The sequence below is a fragment of the Pantherophis guttatus genome, chromosome 2, assembly GCF_059756535.1.
Source record: "Pantherophis guttatus breed Tessera chromosome 2, ASM5975653v1, whole genome shotgun sequence".
Lineage (NCBI taxonomy): Eukaryota > Metazoa > Chordata > Lepidosauria > Squamata > Colubridae > Pantherophis > Pantherophis guttatus.
The window spans coordinates 289,572,103-289,591,708 of record NC_142064.1 but is presented as its reverse complement, the minus strand read 5'-3'; the positions used below and the strand labels follow the sequence as shown (position 1 = coordinate 289,591,708).

Here is a 19,606-nt window from a genome sequence, read left to right as displayed (position 1 = left end):
GTGGGGAGGGAATGGGAGATTCTACAGTATCCTTCCCCTGCCACGCTCACCAAGCCACACCCACAGAACCGGTAGTAAAAACATTTGAAACCCACCACTGCGTCTGCTTTGGCAAATTAAGATCTGAGTCCACCAGTATGAATGTAGAAGCAGGGAACCTTTTTCGGTCAAAGACTTCTTATGACGAGATGGAATAATGACAGAGTCAATGTAGAGTGTGTGGAAAAAGCTTCCGGGTGAACAATTTGTCTTTCAAGCAAGGGGCCAGAATGAACAGAAGCTGAAACAAATGCATGGGGAAAATATATTTTTTAAGCATTAAGGCCATATTTTTGTCTTTTTATGGTTTGCCATAATATCAAGGTAACTTAAAATTAAGTAACTATCAGTTGTGTAGTTACTTGTTAAACATGCATAAAATTCTCTTCGTTGCATGATTAAAAATTATGACGTTACTTCCATTTTTTAAAATGGATTTTCAACCACTTTTCCATCTTTTTAAATTTTGTTTTGCTCACTGTAGCTAACCTCTGTGTGTCATTGTTGACTCCAAATCTGGTCAAATGTTTTCATAGCAATGGAGTCTTTAGTTTTTCTTGTTTTGCTCTTCCTTTTTCCTTTTCTTTCTCTCTTTTCATTTATTGTCTAATATCCCTGACTTAAATTCTCCAAGGGGCTTAAGCTTCCTAGTCACATTTCTTGAGGTGAATTTCCTACTCAATGCCTATATAAAAATGGTTTTCATCATCATAGTTTAGCTTTCTATTCCTTTTCTTTTTTTCTTCCTTTTCTTTCATCAGATCTTCCTTTTCTTTCATCAGAAGAGACCTGAGGGGTCCCTGCCCTTTCTCCTCCGCCCTTTGCTGAGAGGCTGAGCGAATAGTTTGGGAAGGGCAGCTGCATGTATTGAATTAGAGAAATAAGAAAGAAATAAAATCATTTTCCTGAATTGTGGCCTTCCTGCCTGTGTCCCATCTGCCTCCCCTTCAGGCGGGAGTTCCCAACAACCGCAAGACACAAGCTGTCTTTCCCACAGAGCCTCCTGGTCCTCCTCTTCTGACCGCCCGGCTGTTTCTGACAGGATTTGGAACCTTTGGAGGCCTCCCACAATCTCTGCGGAGCCTTCAGGGCGGCTGTTCTTGAGGGAAGCGAGTTCAAATCCTCCATAGAGATTTTTCTTCGTCTCCACAGACGGTTCCTGGACAGGAAAGAGAGGAAGATGGAGAAAATGCCGCCTCTGAAAACCACAAAGCTTTTCTTGGGCTGGCAGGCATTGAGAGGGGCCTTTCCTCTTACTCCCAAGCCCATCATCCCTGCCCTCTCCCTTCCCCTCAGACGCGCTCCTATTTCCCGCCCTTTCTACAATCCTGGCACTTTGCCCCTAATCCACCAGAGGGCGCCCTCCCCCAAGAGAAGGGAACTCCCGACGCTTTCCCATTGGTCCACTGGACGGCAAACGTCATGGTCGGCTTTGTAGGGGTAGCCGGGAAGGAAGTGACATCATGAAAGCTTGCCGCTCTAGGACTCCGCACTCGTTCTCCTTAACCTCTGGGGCTCCACAGGAGGCGGAGAGGCTGCGGGAGAGGCTGGCGGGGGGGAGATCCAGACGTGGCTCGGGTGAGTTGGGGGCTCTTCCCGGGCAAAGGGAGGCGCAGGAGGGAGAGACCCCCGCCCGGCCCTCCTACAGCTTCAACCCCAGATCCCATGCTCCCCAGCTGCCCTCTCCATGCGAAGAGCCCGAGTGGGGGGAGGGGAGGGTCAGCCTTGCGGAGGCTCAGAAGGTCGCTCAGTGGCTCAATTCCACTTTCTAATTCTAATTTTTCTTCCCATCTCAGATACACAAAGTCGAAACCATTTGACAAATTTGCAAGGCAAACTTATTTTTTGGGAAAAGAAAAAGAGCGGAATCCCTTGGAGGGATCAGTCCTGCAGCCCCAGAAATGGTCCCGTGAAGGAAAAGGCACCTGGAGACCCACCAGAGTCCTTGGGGCCATTTGGAGTTGCTCTGCAGGACAGAGAAAGGATGGAGACACAACCTTTTGGAAAGGAGGGAAGCGGAAAAGGCCCTTCAGCTGCTCAGCCTGGGAAGGAGATCCTGGAGGAGGAAACCATCCTCCCTTCACAAGTTCAGCCCTGGAAGTTCATCCAATACCGGGAGGCTGAGGGTCCCCGAGGACTTTGCAGCCGACTCCATGGTTTTTGCAGGCGATGGCTGAGGCCAGAGAAGAACACCAAAGAGCAGATGCTGGACCTGGTGGTTCTGGAGCAGCTCCTGTTCCTTCTGCCCCCAGAGATGGAGGGCTGGGTGCGGGAGTGTGGAGCAGAGACCAGCTCCCAGGCGGTGGCCCTGGCTGAAGGCTTCCTCCTGAGCCAGGTGGAGGAGCAGAAGGAGCAGGTGGAGTTGCAGGTGAGACAATTTAGGGAGCTCAAAAGGGAATAAAGAATTGTTTGAATGTTTCACCCCTACTTCCCAAACTTGTCTGACATTCATAATATGTGGAGATGTCCCACAATTCTTATGGGACATTGTTCCATTTTTTTCTCATGCAGGTTCACTGATGGATGTCGGGTGCTTTGAGATTGTGTTCCAAATATAAGATTTCACTTTACTTCATGTGATGTACATTAATTCTGCTTCTTTTTTCCTTCTTCCTATTGGAAGTGCTGCACTGTGGAGATCAGAGATCCTGAAGGAAGGAAGAACCCATCAAATCCCCCCCAGGAGCTATTTTCCAGGAGGATCCCTTGGGAGGATCAAAGTCAGGACACCTCAGGAGGTAATTGAAGATCCCCTGATTACCCATCTGTCTTATCTTCGCTCTTTCTTCTATACGATTCCTCCTCCTATTCATACTTCTCCACATTAATTGCATCTGCAGATAATTTCCCAGCGACCCTCTTTAGGTGAGCCTCCTCCTCTTGGGTAAGGGGGAGATTGAGGTCCACCTGAAGGGGACTGCTGGGGAATTGGTGGTTTTTCTGGAAGACAAAATCGCTCAACTTGGTTCCCAGTTGGATGCCGGCGTGATTGCTGACCCAATGGAAGCCTTTGAGGCAGGTTCATGCTCTGATATCTGGGAACGGTTTGACCCTGTTGCTCCTGAGGAAGTGGACAGGATCCTAGGAAGTATGGGTGGGTGCAAGCACCTGTGTTTTAGACGCATGTCCCGCCTGGCTTTGGAAAGCCTCCGGGGAGATTATTATTATTATTATTATTATTTAATTTGTATACCGCCCTTCTCCAACAGGACTCAGGGCGGTGAACAGCCCCGGTAAAAACACAACATATAAAATTTAAAAACAATTTAAAAAACATTAAATAATTTTGGCCATCAATTTAAAATAACCCAATTAAAACCAATTATAAATTTAAAACCGTAAGGATGGGGTCAAGCCAGCCCGGCTAGATGGAATAGATGTGTTTTCAGGGCCCGACGAAAAGTCCGGAGGTCTGGTACTAGGCCAGTCCCGTCTTGAGGGTGCATAGGTCAGGGAAAGGTGCATAGGTCAGGGATTCTCCGTATCTCGGGGGGTAGGTTGTTCCAGAGGGCAGGTGCCGCCACAGAGAAGGTTCTCCCCCTGGGGGTCACCAGCCGACATTGTCTGGCCGACAGCACCCTGAGGAGGCCCTCTCTGTGTGAGCGAACTGGCCGGTGGGAGGCTATCTATCTGGTCGGTGGGAAGTCTATCTATCACTCGTATCTCGGGGGGTAGATTGTTCCAAAGGGTAGGTGCCACCACAGAGAAGGCTCTCCTCCTGGGGGTCGCCAGCCGGCATTGTCTAGCCGACGGCACCCTGAGGAGGCCCTCTGTGGGAGCGAACTGGCCGGTGGGAGGCTATTGGTGGCAGAAGGCGGTCCCGTAAGTACCCTGGCCCTAAGCCATGGAGCGCTTTAAAGGTGATCACCAACACCTTGAAGCGCACCCGGAAGTCCACCGGAAGCCAATGCAGCTCGCGCAGGAGAGGAGTCACATGGGAGCGCCCAGTCGCTCCCATAATCCCCCGCGCGGCCGCATTCTGCACCAGTTGGAGCCTCCAGGTGTACCCCAAGGGGAGCCCCATGTAGAGAGCGTTACAATAGTCCAGACGAGAGGTGACGAGTGCTTGAGTATAATAAAGTATACTTTAAAAAAAATGTCTAAAATAAATAAATTAAATATTTTCTAAATGTCTAAAATAAATAAATATTTATTTTGAAATTATTTATTCCTTACAGAGAAAGAAAGAAAGAATTTTTCTGGTTTTCATGACGGCGATCAATCAGCGGCTGAACCTCTAAATCAGGTAAGAAAAGGAAGAGTTATTAGATCTGTATTCTCCTTTCAGGAAGTGAAGTGGGTGTGCAGAATGCTCTCTGCTGCTATTCCTCCCCTTGTTTGGACTGGATTATTTTTGTGTCCTTCCACAACATGGACAGCAGAATAGCAGGTTGAAGTTGCTGTCAGCCAGCATAGCTTCCTCTGGTTGTCTTGTTCTGCTAGGTGCTCCTCCAACTTTGCCTTTACAAGAAGCACTTCTTTTAAAGTCCTTCAAGAATTAGGAATAAACGTATCACGGTGGCAGGAATTGCTAGACCACCTTTCTTTTTTTAATTTATCAACCTCCTAAGGTACAGATTAACAGAGTTGGAAAGGACCTTGTAGGTCATCTAGTCCAACCTCACTACACCATTTCTGAGAAGTGGCAGTTTAGTCTGTTCTTGAAAGCTCCCAGTGATGAAGCTCCCATGTAACTTCTGTTCCATTGGTTGATTGCTTTTTTTAAAAAAAGTTTTTTATTTTTATTTCTTACACACATAATGTAAATGTACATTCTCTTATACATAATTGGTCACACATATCCATATTTTTCATAAAGAAAGCATAAAAATAAGGCATTTTAATTACATTTTAGCTCCTTTTTTTAGCTCCTATTTTAGCTTCTTTTTAGCTTTTTAAGTGTAAATTGGGTCTTAATTGGATTGTTTTAAATTGTGGGCCAAAGCTGTATAATTCTTTTAATTGATTTTAATTTTTGTATTGGTATGTTTTTTATTCTTGGCTGTGCACCGCCCTGAGGAGGGCGGTATATAAATTAAATAAATAAGTAATAATAATAATAATAATTTGGAGTTGCTCTTCTACTCTTTGTTTTCCCTCATTTCACAACATACTTTCTCCTCCTTTCTTTCCCTTCCCTCCCTCCTTTCCTCTTCTACTTTCTCCCTCCTCCTCTTCTTCCTCTTTCCTCTTTTCCCTTCTTTTCCCCCACTCCTCCCCTCTTTTCCTCCTTTCTCACCTTCTCTCCTACTCCTGTCCCCGGTCCAATCTGTCGCTTTTATCCTCATAATTGTACATTTATACTTATAATCTTCTTTCTTTTCCCCCCTCCCATCCCCCTTTTCCATTTACTCTGGTGTCATCTGGGTTTCTATTTCTTTTTGTCCTCTCCCTCATTTAACTTTCTATTATCTAAATCATTTATCTATCATCTTTCATTCATATTTCTTTTCTAACCATACATAAAACCCTCCCCATGTCTTTAAATACACCGATTCCTCTTTATCTTTTATTCTTAGAATTAATCTATTCATTTCCACACAGTCTAAAATCTTTTTTATTATTTCATCTTCTGACGGGATTTTTTCTGTTTTCCAATTTTGCACAAATACAATTCTTGCTCCTGTTATTATATGTATAATTAAATACACTTCTTCTTTGCTGTATCTCTCTGGCAGAATACTCAATTAAAAATAAACCTCTGGTTTTAATTCTATAGATTTATGTAACATTTCCTCCAACCCTCTGGACCAATAATTTTTTGCTTCCGTACATGACCACCACATATGATAATATGATCCCGGCAAATGCCAACATTTCCAACACTTGGCTGATTTATCGTTAAACATTTTTGCCAATCTTTCTGGTGGCATATGCCATTTATTAAACATTTTATATAAATGTTCTTTATATTTATTTATTTATTTATTTATTTTATAAAATTTGTATGCCGCCCTATCTCCAAGGACTCAGGGCGGCTCACAACGACAAGCGACCAAGCGACTGTAAAAACAACAAATACACATAAAAAATATAAAAAAATATTTTTTTAAAAAAAAGTTAAAATATACTACCCCGTCAGTCCAGGCCGGGGGACATCAATAGCCAGGTTTTCAATTCACGGCGGAAGGTACGAAGGTCAGGGGCTAGCTGGAGCTCCAAGGGAAGTTGATTCCAAAGGGTGGGGGCACCCACAGAGAAGGCTCTACCCCTGGGGGTCGCCAGCCGACATTGTCTAGCCAACGGCACCCTAAGTAGGCCCTCTCTGTGAGAGCGTACCGGGTGATGGGAAGTTGACGCTGGTTGCAGGTGGTCCGATAAATAGCCTGGACCTAAGCCATGAAGGGCTTTTTAGGTGAGCACCAGCACCTTGAATCTCACCCGGAGGGCAACCGGCAACCAATGCAAGCCGCGCAGGAGTGCTGTAACATGGGAGTATCGGGTCCCTCGTGCAACAACCCGTGCGGCCGCATTCTGCACCAGCTGAAGCCTCCGGGTGGTCCTCAAGGGCAGCCCCAGGTAGAGAGCATTGCAGTAGTCGATCCGGGAGGTGATTAGCACATAAGTGACTGTGCGTAGGGCATCTCAGTCCAAGTATGGGCGCAACTGGTGCACCAGGCGAACCTGGGCAAACGCTCCCTGGTCACAGACGTGATATGATCCTCCAAACTCAGCCGTGAGTCCAAGAGGACGCCCAACTTGCGCGCCCTGTCTACAGGGGGCAACACCTCGCCCCCAACAGCGTTGGAACCTATTGCTTGGCCCGAGATGCCGGTATCCGCAGCCACTTGGTCTTGGCCGGGTTAAGTTGAAGCCTGTTACTTCCCATCCAGATCCGTACCGCTTCTGGGCACCGGGACATCACGTCGAGGGCATCACTGGGCTGGTTCGGGGTGGATATAAAAAGCTGGTATCTAAAAGGTATCATCAGTATGCTGATGATACCTCACCCCAAAACCACGGATGATCTCTCCCAGCGATTTCATGTAAATGTTGAACAGAAGGAGCGAGAGGACTGACCCCTGGGGCACTCCACAAGTGAGGGGCCTCATGGCCGACCTCTGCCCCCCTGCCAATACCGCTTGCGTACAACCCAAGAGGTAAGAGGTGAACCACCGTAAAACGGGGCCGCCCACTCCCAACCTCTCGAGGCGTTGCAGCATGATACCCTGGTCGATGGTATGAAAAGCCGTCGAAAGATCTAATAGGACCAGGACTGAGGAATGACCCCTGTCCCGAGCCCTCCAGAGAGCATCCACCAGCGCGACCAATGCCATCTCTGTGCTGTACCTGTAACCCGATTGGCATGGATCGAGGTAATCTGCTTCATCCAGGGCCATCAGAAACTGACATGCCACCATGCTCTCAACAACCTTCGCCAAAAAGCGAAGGTTGGAGACCAGACGAAAGTTGCCCAAAATGGTTGGATCCAAGGCAGGTTTCTTAAGGAGGGGCCTAATCACCGCCTCCTTCAAGGCGGCAGGAAAACTCCGTCCATCCATAGATGCCATTATCACTGCCTGCATCCAACTGCATGTCACCTCCCGAGCTGCATAAATCAGCCAGGAGGGACACGGGTCCAGTATGCAAGTGGTCGCACTCAGCTTCCTCATGATCTTGTCCACTTCCTCCGGGGTAACAGGATCGAACTCTTCCCAGACAACAAGACCCGCCGCCTCCCCACCATCCGACCCTGCCCAGTCAGAGTCCAAGCCATTCCGAATCTGAGTGATCTTGTCCCGCAGATGTTGGCTAAACTCCTCGGCTCGCCCCCGCAAAGGGTTCTCCCCCACCCTCTGATACAGGAGGGAGCGGGACACCCTGAACAGGGCAGCCAGGCGATTATCTGCGGACACGTTGAGGGCGGAGAAGTATGTATGCTTCGCCGCTGCCATCGCCTCCAGGTAAGACCGTGTGAACGATCTTAGCTGGGCTCGGTCAGATTTGGAACGACTAGTCCTCCAACAGCTCTCTAGACCTCTCCTTCTGCACTTCATCCCCCTGAGCTCCTCAGTATACCAAGGGGAAAGCCGGGGTCTGAGCCGGGTCAGAGGCCTCAAAGGCATGATATGCAGTTGCCATTGTCAATTTATAATTCCTTTCCCATATTTGTTGCCATTTCTCTAATTCTGTTGCATAACCAAAGTTTTTTGCCCATGTTATCATTTTCTTTTTTATTTCTTCATCTTCTAATCTAATTTGCAACAAGTAATTATACAATCTATTAATCATTTTTCATCCTTTCCAATCATTATCGATGGCCCGCGGGGAAGCGCCTTCTCTGTGGCTGCCCCAGCTCTCTGGAACCAGTTACCTCCTGAGGTCCAGACCATCCCCACCCTATTGGCCTTCCGAAAATCGGTGAAGACCTGGCTTTTCCGGCAGGCCTGGGGCCGTTGATCTCGCTGTTGCGATCTTGTGAGATCCGGCCATGAATGGTGTGAATGGGTTTTAATGTTTTAATTTTTAAATGTTTTTAAAGTTTTTATAATGTTTTTTTTATATGCCGCCTGAGTCTCCGGAGAAAGGTGGCATATAAATTGAACTAATAATAATAATTATCTGATCCAACTCTGATTTCCCCAAATTAAAACCCTATCAGTTTCAAACCCCTGTTTTTCTAAATCTTGTTTCTGTTTTAGTTCTCCCTTCTCTGTTAAAATATCCTTGTATCTTACAATATTGTTCATATTAAACAAATTTGGATGTATCAATGCTTCTATTGTTGAAAGCCGCATTCGTATTTCCATATAATGTTTTTCTTTTGCTCTCTCCCATACTGCTAACAAGCCATTCCTTACACAATGTCTCTGGAAGTATCCATGTAAGTACCCATTTATATTCAAAGATATTATTTTAATTTTAGATTTAGATTTAGATTTTATTTAATTTCTATACCGCCCTTCTCCCGAAGGACTCAGGGTGGTGCACAGCCAACAATAAAACAAGTCCAAATACAAAATTTAAAAAACATTTTAAAAAACATATTAAGCCATTGGCCTAATCATTAAAAATAAACCCCAATTAAAAATCATGTCTAGGCCAGTTCCGTCTTGAGGGTGCATAGGTCAGGGAAAGGTGCATAGGTCAGGGATTCTCCATATCTCTGGGGGCAGTTCGTTTCAGAGGGCAGGTGCCCCCACAGAGAAGGCTCTCCCCCTGGGGGCCGCCAGTCCACACTGTTTGACCGACGGCACCCTGAGGAGTCCCTCTCTGTGGGAGCATATTGGCCGGTGAGAGTCTATCGGTAACAGAAGGCAGTCTCGTAAGTACCTGGGTCCAAAGCCATGGAGCGCTTTAAGGATGGTCACCACCACCTTGAATCGCACCTGGAAGACCACCGGGAGCCAGTGCAGCTCGCGCAGGAAGGGTGTTATATGGGTGCGCCGAGTCACTCCCATAATCGCCCGCGCAGCCGCATTCTGGACCAGTTGGAGCCTCCGAGTGCTCTTCAAGGGGAGCCCCATGTAGAGAGTATAACAGTAGTCCAGACGGGAAGTGACGAGGGCATGAGTGACCGTGCGCAAGGAGTCCCAGTTCAGAAAGAGGCGCAACTGGTGAATCAGGTGAACCTGATAAAAAGTCCCCTTGGCCACAGCCGTCACATGCTCTTCTAGCGACAGCCGCGTATCCAGGAGGATACCCAAGTTGCGGGCCCTCTTTGGGGGCCAGGGTCTCGCCCCCAATAGTCAGCGTTGGAACCAGCTGGCTATACCGGGACGCCGAGAGCCACAGCCACTCAGTCTTGGAGGGGTTGAGTCTGAGCCTATTTCTCCCCATCCAGATCAGCACAGCCTCCAGACACCGGGATGTCTGAGACACTGCAGTTGAGTATCATCAGAGTACTGATGTAACTGCACCCCGAAACCATGGATGATCTCACCCAGCGGCTTCACATAAATGTTGGACAAAAGTGGTGAGAGGACCGACCCTTGCAGCACCCCACAAACAAGGCACCACGAGGTCGACCTCTGACCACCTGCCAACACAGACTGCGTACTGTCAGAGAGGAAGGAGGAGAACCACTGTGGTGCCCCCCACACCTAACCCCAGTGAGGACCCAGTTTGTGGGGGCAATAATCTGACTTTGTATAAATATACAAAAGTATGAAGGCTATTGCTTAACGCATTGTAAGCCGCCCTGAGTCTCCGGAGATGGGCGGCATATAAATCAAATTTTTTAAAAAACCAAAACCCTCCAACCAACGCAGCATGATACCATGGTCGATGGTATCAAAAGCCGCTGAGAGATCCAATAGGACCAGGACAGAGGAACAACCCCTGTCCCGGGCCCTCCAAAGATCATCCACCAATGCGACCAATGCCGTTTCTGTGCTGTACCCCGGTCTGAAGCCCGACTGGACCGGATCCAGATAGACAGCTTCATCCAGGTAGTGGAGAAGTCGCGCCACCACACTCTCAACAACCTTCCCCACAAAGCGAAGATTGGAGACTGGACGATAATTCGCTAATACAGCTGGGTCCAAGGAAGGCTTCTTGAGGAGGGCCTTACCACCGCCTCTTTCAAGGTGGAGGGGAAGAAGCCCTCACTCAAAGAAGCGTTAATAATCTTCTGGAGCCAGCCTCGTGTGACCGCCCGGGAGGCCAATACCAACCAGGAGGGATACGGGTCCAATAAACATGTGGCAGCGCTAATTCTACCCAGAATCCTGTCCACGTCCTCAGGAGCCACAGGGTCAAACTCCTCCCAGATAACACTCTCAAGACCCACCCCCGTCACCCCATCTCAAACTACCCAGTCGGAGTCCAGGCCTTCCCTAATCTGAGCAATTTTGTCATGCAGATATTGCACAAAATCCTCAGCTCTACCCTGCAAAGGTAGAGCGGAAAAATAGTTAGATTTTGCCGCTCTTATTGCCACTAGGTAGGTATGAGACCTCACCAGTGTCTGGTCAGATTCAGAATGGCTTGCCCTCCAATCGCTCTCCAGGCGTCTTTTCTGGCACTTCATCTCCCTCAGCTCCTCGGAGAACCAAGGAGCCAATTGAGTTCGGCACCAGGTCAGAGGCCGCAAAGGCATGACGCGATCTAAAGCCCCAGCGGCCACCATATCCCAGGTGGCCACTAGTTCTTCAGTCGAGTCGTGAGCAAGAGCCTCAGGGAATGGACCAAGCTCCATCAGGAACCTATCAGGATCCATCAGGCGCCTGGGACGGAACAACCTGGTCGGTTCCGTCTCCCTGCAGTGGAGGGTAACGGCTCGAAAGTCTAGTCAAAGGAGTGAATGATCTGACCATGACAAGGGCTTGATAACTATATCCCCTGTTTCTAGATCATTCAGCCACTGACCAGAGACAAAAATCAAGTCCAGAGTATGTCCCCCCGTGTGAGTAGGGCCTTGAACTAACTGGGTCAGGTCCATGGCCGTCATGGAAGCCATGAACTCCCGAGCTGCCTCTGATGTTTTGCCAACAAATGGCAGGTTGAAATCCCCCATGATCATAAGTCTAGGGGTCTCCACCCCCCCCTGGCTATTAAATTGAGCAGCTCGGGCAAGGCCGCCACTACGTGGCAGGGAGCCAGGTACACAACCAGCAAGCCCATCTGAACCCCCCGACCCCATTTCACAAGGAGGGACTCACATCCTGCTATCTGAGGTACAGTGGCCTTCCTCGGACAAAGATCTTCCTTTACAATAGCCACCCCCCTGCCCCTACCCTGGGCCCTCAGATGATGGAATGCACGGTAGCACATTTCAATTAGGGGCACCCCCCCCCTCACAGCCCAGCCACGTGTCCGTAATACCCGCCAGGTCAACTCTCCCCTCTTGAATAAGATCACAAATGAGAGGGGCTTTAGTTATCACAGACCTGGCATTGCACAACATCAGCCGAAGGCCCAGGCCCTGAGGATCTGTATAACTCGGGGAACGAGAACCACATTGGGGGCCGGAGTGCTCAATGGCTTGCAAACAGCGAGTGCGCACTCCCATAACACGATATGGCCCCCTGCTACCACCATATCTGCTCCTCCCACCCACTGTACTAATTGAATAGCCCTCGATAGAAAGGAATCTAGCCCCCTCCCTGATATCCAACCCCGCACCCCTGATGCCGCAGCCCTCCGTCTGGGCCGGCCCTGACCCTGATGGGTTGTCTCCCAAACCCACCCTGGTCATACAAATACCTCCTCCCCCCCTACCCCTAACCCTCCCCTTAAAACAACGAATAAGAAGACCCTCTAAAAAACCCCTGATTTTCTGCTGCCTTCGATGCCACCTCTCTGGAGTCCAAAATCCGTCATCAAAGAAGTTTGTTGGTAGTCCAGATGGCCAGCCCTGAGAGAGGGGGGACCCCCTCAGGGCATATAGTTCAACCGCGGTATAAGTTTGCATAGTCCGAGAGAACCGACAAGGTGGGGGGAGGTTACACAATTGATGACAAAATCCAGGGAGACAGTACCGGATGATGAAGCCATAGCCCTCCCCCATCGCCCTCTCACTGCAATGGGGGGAATCCATAGGTCGAGGTCCGCATGGGCCGCTCTCTCACACCAGCCATGTTGGGTGTTCTAATGTCCCAGTCCTTCCGCCAGACAGGAAGGTTCCATCAGTCCGGCAACACCATCCCTGGTAGCTGCCTAGAGGAGGCAAAGTGGTGTGCCCAGGGGCAATAAAGGGCAATCCTGGATCAGAAAATGCGCCCAGATAGACAAAGTAAGGAGCCAACCTCTCCAACTCCAGCCAACCCCTTCCCATCTCCACATATTCCTGGGGAGGGAGGGGGGCCTAGCAGCCTCCACTCCTCCAGCTGCCAGAAGATCACATATAGAGTCAATGGTGGTCAATGGTGGTCTAGGAATGAAAGGAAGTCGCGAGGTCTTCCTCGTGTGGCCCAGCAGGAGTCCAGCCCAACTGCACCGGCCGCGCCCTTGCCTCCATTCGTTTGCCGCCAATCATTTCCCCCCCCCCCGTCTCTCTCCGGCGCTCACTGCGTCTCTCACCGGCAACAGTGAGCGCTCCCGGGCAGCCCCATCAAGCCCCCAGTAGCTCCAACGGAGCTATTCTTTTCTCAGATCTGTCACACTTCTTGGAATTTATTTCAATGCCACTACTTCTCTCCCTTTGTGCTTTATCGTCGTGTTTCTCATCAATTGCAATATCTCTGTTCTCAATCTTTTCCTGGTAAATATGACGTGAATTTCTCTAGGCAGATTATTTCTTATCGCGTATCTTATGTGCACTCGTCGATCCCATTTAATATACTTTCCTTGTTTCTTCGATTGCTTCTGCTAATATCTCTGCAATTTTCTCTGCTAAATTTCCTCTCTTTTCTTCTTCAATATTTTGGAATCTTAAATAATAATCAGCTTTATCCATTTTGAGAATTATAATTGTTTTTTCCTGATTTTTATCAATAATTGTAAGTCTATAATCCATTTCTTCTACTTTTTTCTCCGTTCCTTCTGTTTTTCCTTCCACTTGCTGTAATCGTTCATTTTTCCATATCATCTCTTTAACTTCTTTCAGTTCTCCTTCTATTTTTTCCATTCTCCCATCTACTTTGTCTAAATCTTGTCTTCAGGTATTCATAGCATATTTTTTAATTCTGTGTTGATTTTCTCTTGCTGTGGTATAGGTTCTTTTGTCTTTAGCCCTGTGGTAGCAGGCACTGTTGATATTGATGGTGATGATAGATGTTGTGTTATTTTCTTCATCTTGTTTTTTCAAGACTTACTGCCCAATTTATAATCCAAGTAAACTACTTCTTCAAATTCAAATTTCCCAATCAGACTCTTCAGGTTCTTGATACCCTAATCCAGGGGTGGGCAAATGTGGCCCTTTTACAACCTATGGACTTCAACTCCCAGAATTCCTGAGACAGCGCTTGGAATTCTGGGAGTTGAAGTCCACAGGTTGTAAAAGGGCTACATTTGCTGACCCCTGCCCAAATCCACATAGGTTTAATCTAAATCCATAAAAAAGAAAAAGAAAAAGGTAGAAAGGTTGTGTCAAAAAAAACCCAAAAACAACCGACGCCCCAAAAAAAAACAAAAATGGAAAAAAAGAGAAAAGAACAAACAAGATCAGAACAAAAATAAAGTTCACTGATAAAAAATTTAAGGCAAAAGTGTTTACTCAAAATATCCAACCAAGCAATAAAAAGATTTTTAAAAGTATATAATATAATCTCCCAGAAAGAATTAAACAATAGAAAAAACCATGCCAATCCTAAAACTTCTGTAGAAAAGAAACTTCTACAAAAAAAGAATAAAAAAAGAACAAAAAGAAAACACAGAAAATAAAAAATAATATTCCAAAATATCACTATTCCGAAATAATACAGTCTATAATTCTGTTGATAGTTTTTTGGCAACTGTAGCACACGTTAAGCGATTGTCCACTAGGACTCCAAGATCCCTGTTCCACATACTACTTTTGAGCCAAGCATCACCTATCCTATGGCAGTGCATTTGCTTTTTTTTTTATTATTATTATTATTATTATTTATTAGATTTCTATACCGCCCTACTCCCGAAGGACTCAGGGCGGTGCACAGCTAAACAATAAAAACACATACAATACAAAATTTAAAAAATAGAATAAAATCAAATTAAATAATTTTGGCCCCGACAAATTTAAAACCTATTTAAATCGAGCCTATTTTTCCCCTAAATGTAGCACATTACATTTCTCACCATTGAATTTCATTTTGTTAGAAGGTGCCTGTCAAGCTTCGATGCTGAGACGCTGACATTGCCAATCTCTCAATCCCTCTATATCTCGAGCCTATTTTGTGCAGTGTTGGTATTCCTGCCAATTTGATATTTTCTGCAAATTTGATGAGTTCCCCTTCAACCGCCTTGTCTAAATCATTGATGATGATGAACAGATCTTGCAAATCCTCCTGTTCTGTTCTTTTTTCCGTGTTCAGGAGAGTCTTGTGTCCTTCGAGGAGGTGGCTGTGTATTTCTCTGAGGAGGAATGGTCTCAGCTGGATCCTGACCAGAAAGTGCTGCATTCGGAAGTCATGCTTGAAACCCATAGAAACGTGGTCTCTCTCGGTAAGAGTTTTCTTGTCCCAAATCAGAGAGTTCAAGAAGACAGATTATAGTTACTTTTTATTAAAAAATCACTAATCAGATATTGTCTCCCGGGAGGGAGAAGGGAAGGATCTGGCCTTCTCATACTCCAAGAAAGGAAAGAGTCAGTGTCTTTGCTGAGATGCTTTTGGGGCATTCCTTATCTGTATTTTTCCATTGCTATTTGAACTTATCTGTGGAGGCTGAGAAGAATGGGGTGTGCTTTTATGTGTCCTCTGGAGATCATGTGATAAGATTATGTTGTCATTTGTCCTCTGAAACCTCTCCAAATTGTGTGGGAACAGAACTTTCACACTCAGGCCATGGAAGAGCATTTGCCCAATTCAATTCAAGAACAAAGACCTCATGCAGTGTGACTCAGAGTATCCTAGGATACAGTTGATCCCTGAGTTACAACAGTTCACTAAGCGACTGTTTCAGGTTACAACCTAGCCATCTCCCAAGTACTTAAGACCCAGTGCTGAAATTACAAATGTTACAGCACCACAGCCCTCATTCACACTTACAAATGACAGCAGAGGCGTTGCAACAACAATCACCCTACCTGTACCCCCACCCCACCCTGCTCGGACTTACATTACGAGGATGTAGCGAGCCATCGGTTCCTTTGCCTGCTTGGGTGCATTTGCAGAAAAAAGAGCCCTAAAATAGTGAGAGATACACAAGCTCAATAGTGGGAAATCTAGCAGTACTGATCTCACATGATCTCACACTACAGTACTTTAGGCTTCTGTTCTCTGCTAACCAAGGACTGCAGGAGATCCAGGGCAAAATGCTTTGGAAACAAAGGGGAGGCCTCTTTGTTTTCAAAGACTTTTGCTCTGGATCTCGTGCAGTCCTCAGTTTGTAGAGAACACAGGCCTAAAGTACTGCAGTGTGAGATCCTGCAAGATCATTAGTGTGAGATCTTGCACTTCTGGTTTTTTGTGATCTCGCGGTAAAGTATTTTAGGCCTCTGTTCTCTGCAATCGGAAGCCTATACCAGATCCGGCCAAAAAACCCTTGGAAGCCGATGAGACTTTGGGGCAGCAAAATAGCCATTGTTGAATCTTCCCAATCTTTCCAGTCTCAGCGCGATGAGCGTTTACAAGCCAACGGGAGACTTCAGGGAAGGGACTTGACTCCAAAGTCTCATCGCTGGGATCAAGGAACGGGCCGAGCGGGAGTCCTGCCTGCCAGACAGATGCCGTGCAGTAGCTGCTCCAAAGTACACGGGAAAGAAGGAGCTTTTTTCAAAATGGTTTCAGTTCTCACAGGTCTCTGCTGAAATTAACCCAGCACAATAAATCTTAAGTTTTCTCCTTGTTCATCCTTGGGTGTTTCCCCTGATCATTCCATGATTCAAAAGAGACTTTGATTGAGATTTTCACATATATAGATAATTGTAAAGAAAGAGATGTTTTCTAGATATTATCAAAACTTTCAGGACTCATGAATATAGAAATCATCCTGTCTATATCATGCCACTGTAAGCACGCAAACATAAAACGTAAAAGAATTCTGGAAAATTTCAGAAGGAAATTCACTTGTACGGTTTGATCTTTTTCTCTAACCTTGTTATTATTTTCATTTCTCTTTTGCTTTGAAGGTAATAATGGGCAGGAGAGTCAGGATTCCTGTGAACTGTTCCAAGTGATCAATACTAAATTACTTACAGGAATTCACACTGAGGAGAAACTATACAAATGCAGAGAGTCTGCTAACAGGTTCAGAAGACGTAGTAATCTTATTTCCCCTAAAAGAATCCACGCAGGGGAAAAGCCATTTAAATGCATGCAGTGTGGGAAAACCTTTGCTCGCAGATTTGTCCTAAGATCACATGAAAGGCTGCACACAGGGGAGAAGCCGTATAAATGCATGGAATGTGGAAAGACCTTTGTTCGAAGAGGTCATCTTATTTCCCATAAGAGCATCCACACAGGGAAGAAGCCATATAAATGCCTGGAGTGTGAAAAGACCTTTGCTTATAGTAATGGACTTACTATTCACAAAGTGATCCACACAGGGGAGAAACCGTATAAATGCATGGAATGTGGAAAGGCCTTTGTTTATAGAACTGGACTTACTGTTCACAAAAGGATACACACAGGAGAGAAACCGTATAAATGCATGGAATGTGGAAAGGCCTTTGCTCGAAGAGGTCATCTTATTTCTCATAAGAGGATCCACACAGGGGAGAAGCCGTATAAATGCATGGAGTGTGAAAAGACCTTTGCTTATAGTAATGGACTTACTATTCACAAAAGGATACACACAGGGGAGAAACCATATAAATGCATGGAATGTGGAAAGGCCTTTGCTCGAAGAGGTCATCTTAATTCCCATAAGAGGATCCACACAGGGGAGAAGCCGTATAAATGCATGGAGTGTGGAAAGAGCTTTACTCAAAGGGGTAGTCTTATTTGCCATGAGAGGATCCACACAGGGGAGAAACCGTATAAATGCATGGAGTGTGGAAAAACCTTTGTTCAAAGGGGTAGTCTTAGTTCCCATGAGAGGATCCACACAGGGGAGAAGCCGTATAAATGCATGGAATGTGGAAAGACCTTTGCTGAAAGACGTAGTCTTAATTTCCATGAGAGGATCCACACAGGGGAGAAGCCGTATAAATGCATGGAGTGTGGAAAGGCCTTTCTTCGAAGAGGTAGTCTTATTTCCCATGAGAGGATCCACACAGGGGAGAAGCCGTATAAATGCATGGAGTGTGGAAAGACCTTTGCTCGAAGAGGTAGTCTTATTTCCCATAAGAGGATCCACACAGGGGAGAAGCGATATAAATGCATGGAGTGTGGAAAGGCCTTTGTTGGGAAAGTTATTCTTACTTCTCATAAAAGGATCCACGTTCAGGAGAAACTGTATAGCATTAGTAATTCCACTTAGACTTATATACCAGTCCACAATGCTTTATAGCACTCTTTGAGCAGTTTACAAAGTCAGCATATGGTCTCCAGCAATCTGGGTCCTTATTTTACACACCTCAGAAGAATGAAAGCTGAATCAATCATGACCCTGTCAGAATCAAACTTCTCGCTGTGTGCAATTAGCCTATAGTATTGCATTCTAAACGCTGATCCACCACCATAGATTTTGATCTGTATGCATATTGTGCCTTTCGGATCCAAACGAGACAAGGTAGAATCCAACAAAATGAAATTTAATGTGGAGAAAAGTAAGTTTTTACACCTGAGCAGGAAAAACAGATTACCTGAAACCTGGCTCAAAAATAGTAACTGTGAAGGGTCCTTGGAGTCGGAATGGATGATCAATGAAGCATGAATCACCTGTGTGCGGCAGCAGCCAAAAAAGCGAATACAATCCTTGGTTGTATAAACAGAGGCATAGAATCAAAATCATATGAAGTATTAGTACCGTTCCATGATGTCTTAGTAAGACCACACCTGGAATGCCGCATTCTGTTTGGGTCATCACAAAGTGCAAAGAAGAGTAGCTAAACTGATTAAAGGACGGAAGACTAAAACAAGAACAGTTATAGGAACTGGGCATGGCTAGTTTTGTTACAAAGAAAAATACCTAACTATATACATTTGTATAATTAAGCTTTTATATATATATATAAGTCAAAATATGAAGTGTGCCACATTCCTCCTCCCTGACTCCTCCTTACCTTTTCTGACTCTGCCCACTGTATATATTAGCAGCTGTTCCTGTCAGAATCCTTTTGCCTTGCCTAATGATCTCCTGTGAAAAGAAACATGTAAATAAAACAGTGTTTTGAATTCTCATATCTCGCATACTAATTATTGGGCCTATAATTAAAAGAAGAATTATAAGCAACAAAACTGGTAGCAAGAGGATGGTTGAAGAAGGACCGATCTATCAAAAAGATGCAAGAGACACCTACTACAACTGAGGTAAAAAGAAGACCCATAACCAGATTATTAAATAAAAGAATGGCAGCTCAATTAACTCCCACAGAAAATATAATAAAAGACAGGCATTTACTTAACACAAATATCCTGTCAGAAGTAAAAAAATCACAGACTGAAAATAAAGACACTCCCTCAGTCATCAAAAAAAACATAGATGACGATAAAATAATAGAATTAATAGAAACAGCTCCAAATAATCCTAAACTGTTTGCGAAACTCCACAATGTCATAAAAGACTACGGAGCAGCAACGGATGAAAAGGAGACTGAATACTGTCAAGATATAAAAAATACAATGGGAGAGTCAAGCAGCAAACATATGACAGCTGATGAAGCCGGCGAGATTTTCGCGCCTTTTTCATGGCAGCCATTTTTGAAAGAAACATCAATAAAAATGGCCGACCAACGAATAAAAAGCTATTCATCTAACTCACCTCCAGAGCCAGAGATAAACGATGACGTACAGCTACTAACCGCAGCATTCAAAAAGAAAATTAAACTACCGAGCCCACAACCTAAAAGCCCGGAAAAACACACCAAACTAATATTCTATACAAATGAAATTGCAAATGATCTAAGCTGCCTTGAAAAAGAAACCGCATTCTACGAAAGTAA

General features: G+C 45.7%; 1 protein-coding gene across 1 annotated transcript; it reads left to right on the top strand.

Moving 5' to 3' along the window:
• The first annotated feature begins 1,524 nt into the window (after positions 1-1,524).
• LOC117673527 (uncharacterized) lies at positions 1,525-19,158 on the top strand. Its single transcript, XM_060687716.2, has 6 exons — positions 1,525-1,617; positions 1,836-2,407; positions 2,663-2,777; positions 4,218-4,285; positions 14,934-15,063; positions 16,691-19,158. The coding sequence occupies exons 2-6, from the start codon at positions 2,024-2,026 to the stop codon at positions 17,980-17,982; spliced, it is 1,989 nt and encodes a 662-aa protein (XP_060543699.2). The 5' UTR covers positions 1,525-1,617; positions 1,836-2,023; the 3' UTR covers positions 17,983-19,158.
• Positions 19,159-19,606: the final 448 nt, after the last annotated feature.

Coding starts and splice junctions, on each gene's coding strand:
- LOC117673527 (XM_060687716.2), top strand. CDS start 2,024: ATGGAGACACAACCTTTTGGAAAGGAGGGAAGCGGAAAAGGCCCTTCA. Junction 2,408..2,662: donor AGGAGCAGGTGGAGTTGCAG/GTGAGACAATTT, acceptor TCCTATTGGAAG/TGCTGCACTGTGGAGATCAG. Junction 15,064..16,690: donor TAGAAACGTGGTCTCTCTCG/GTAAGAGTTTTC, acceptor TTTGCTTTGAAG/GTAATAATGGGCAGGAGAGT.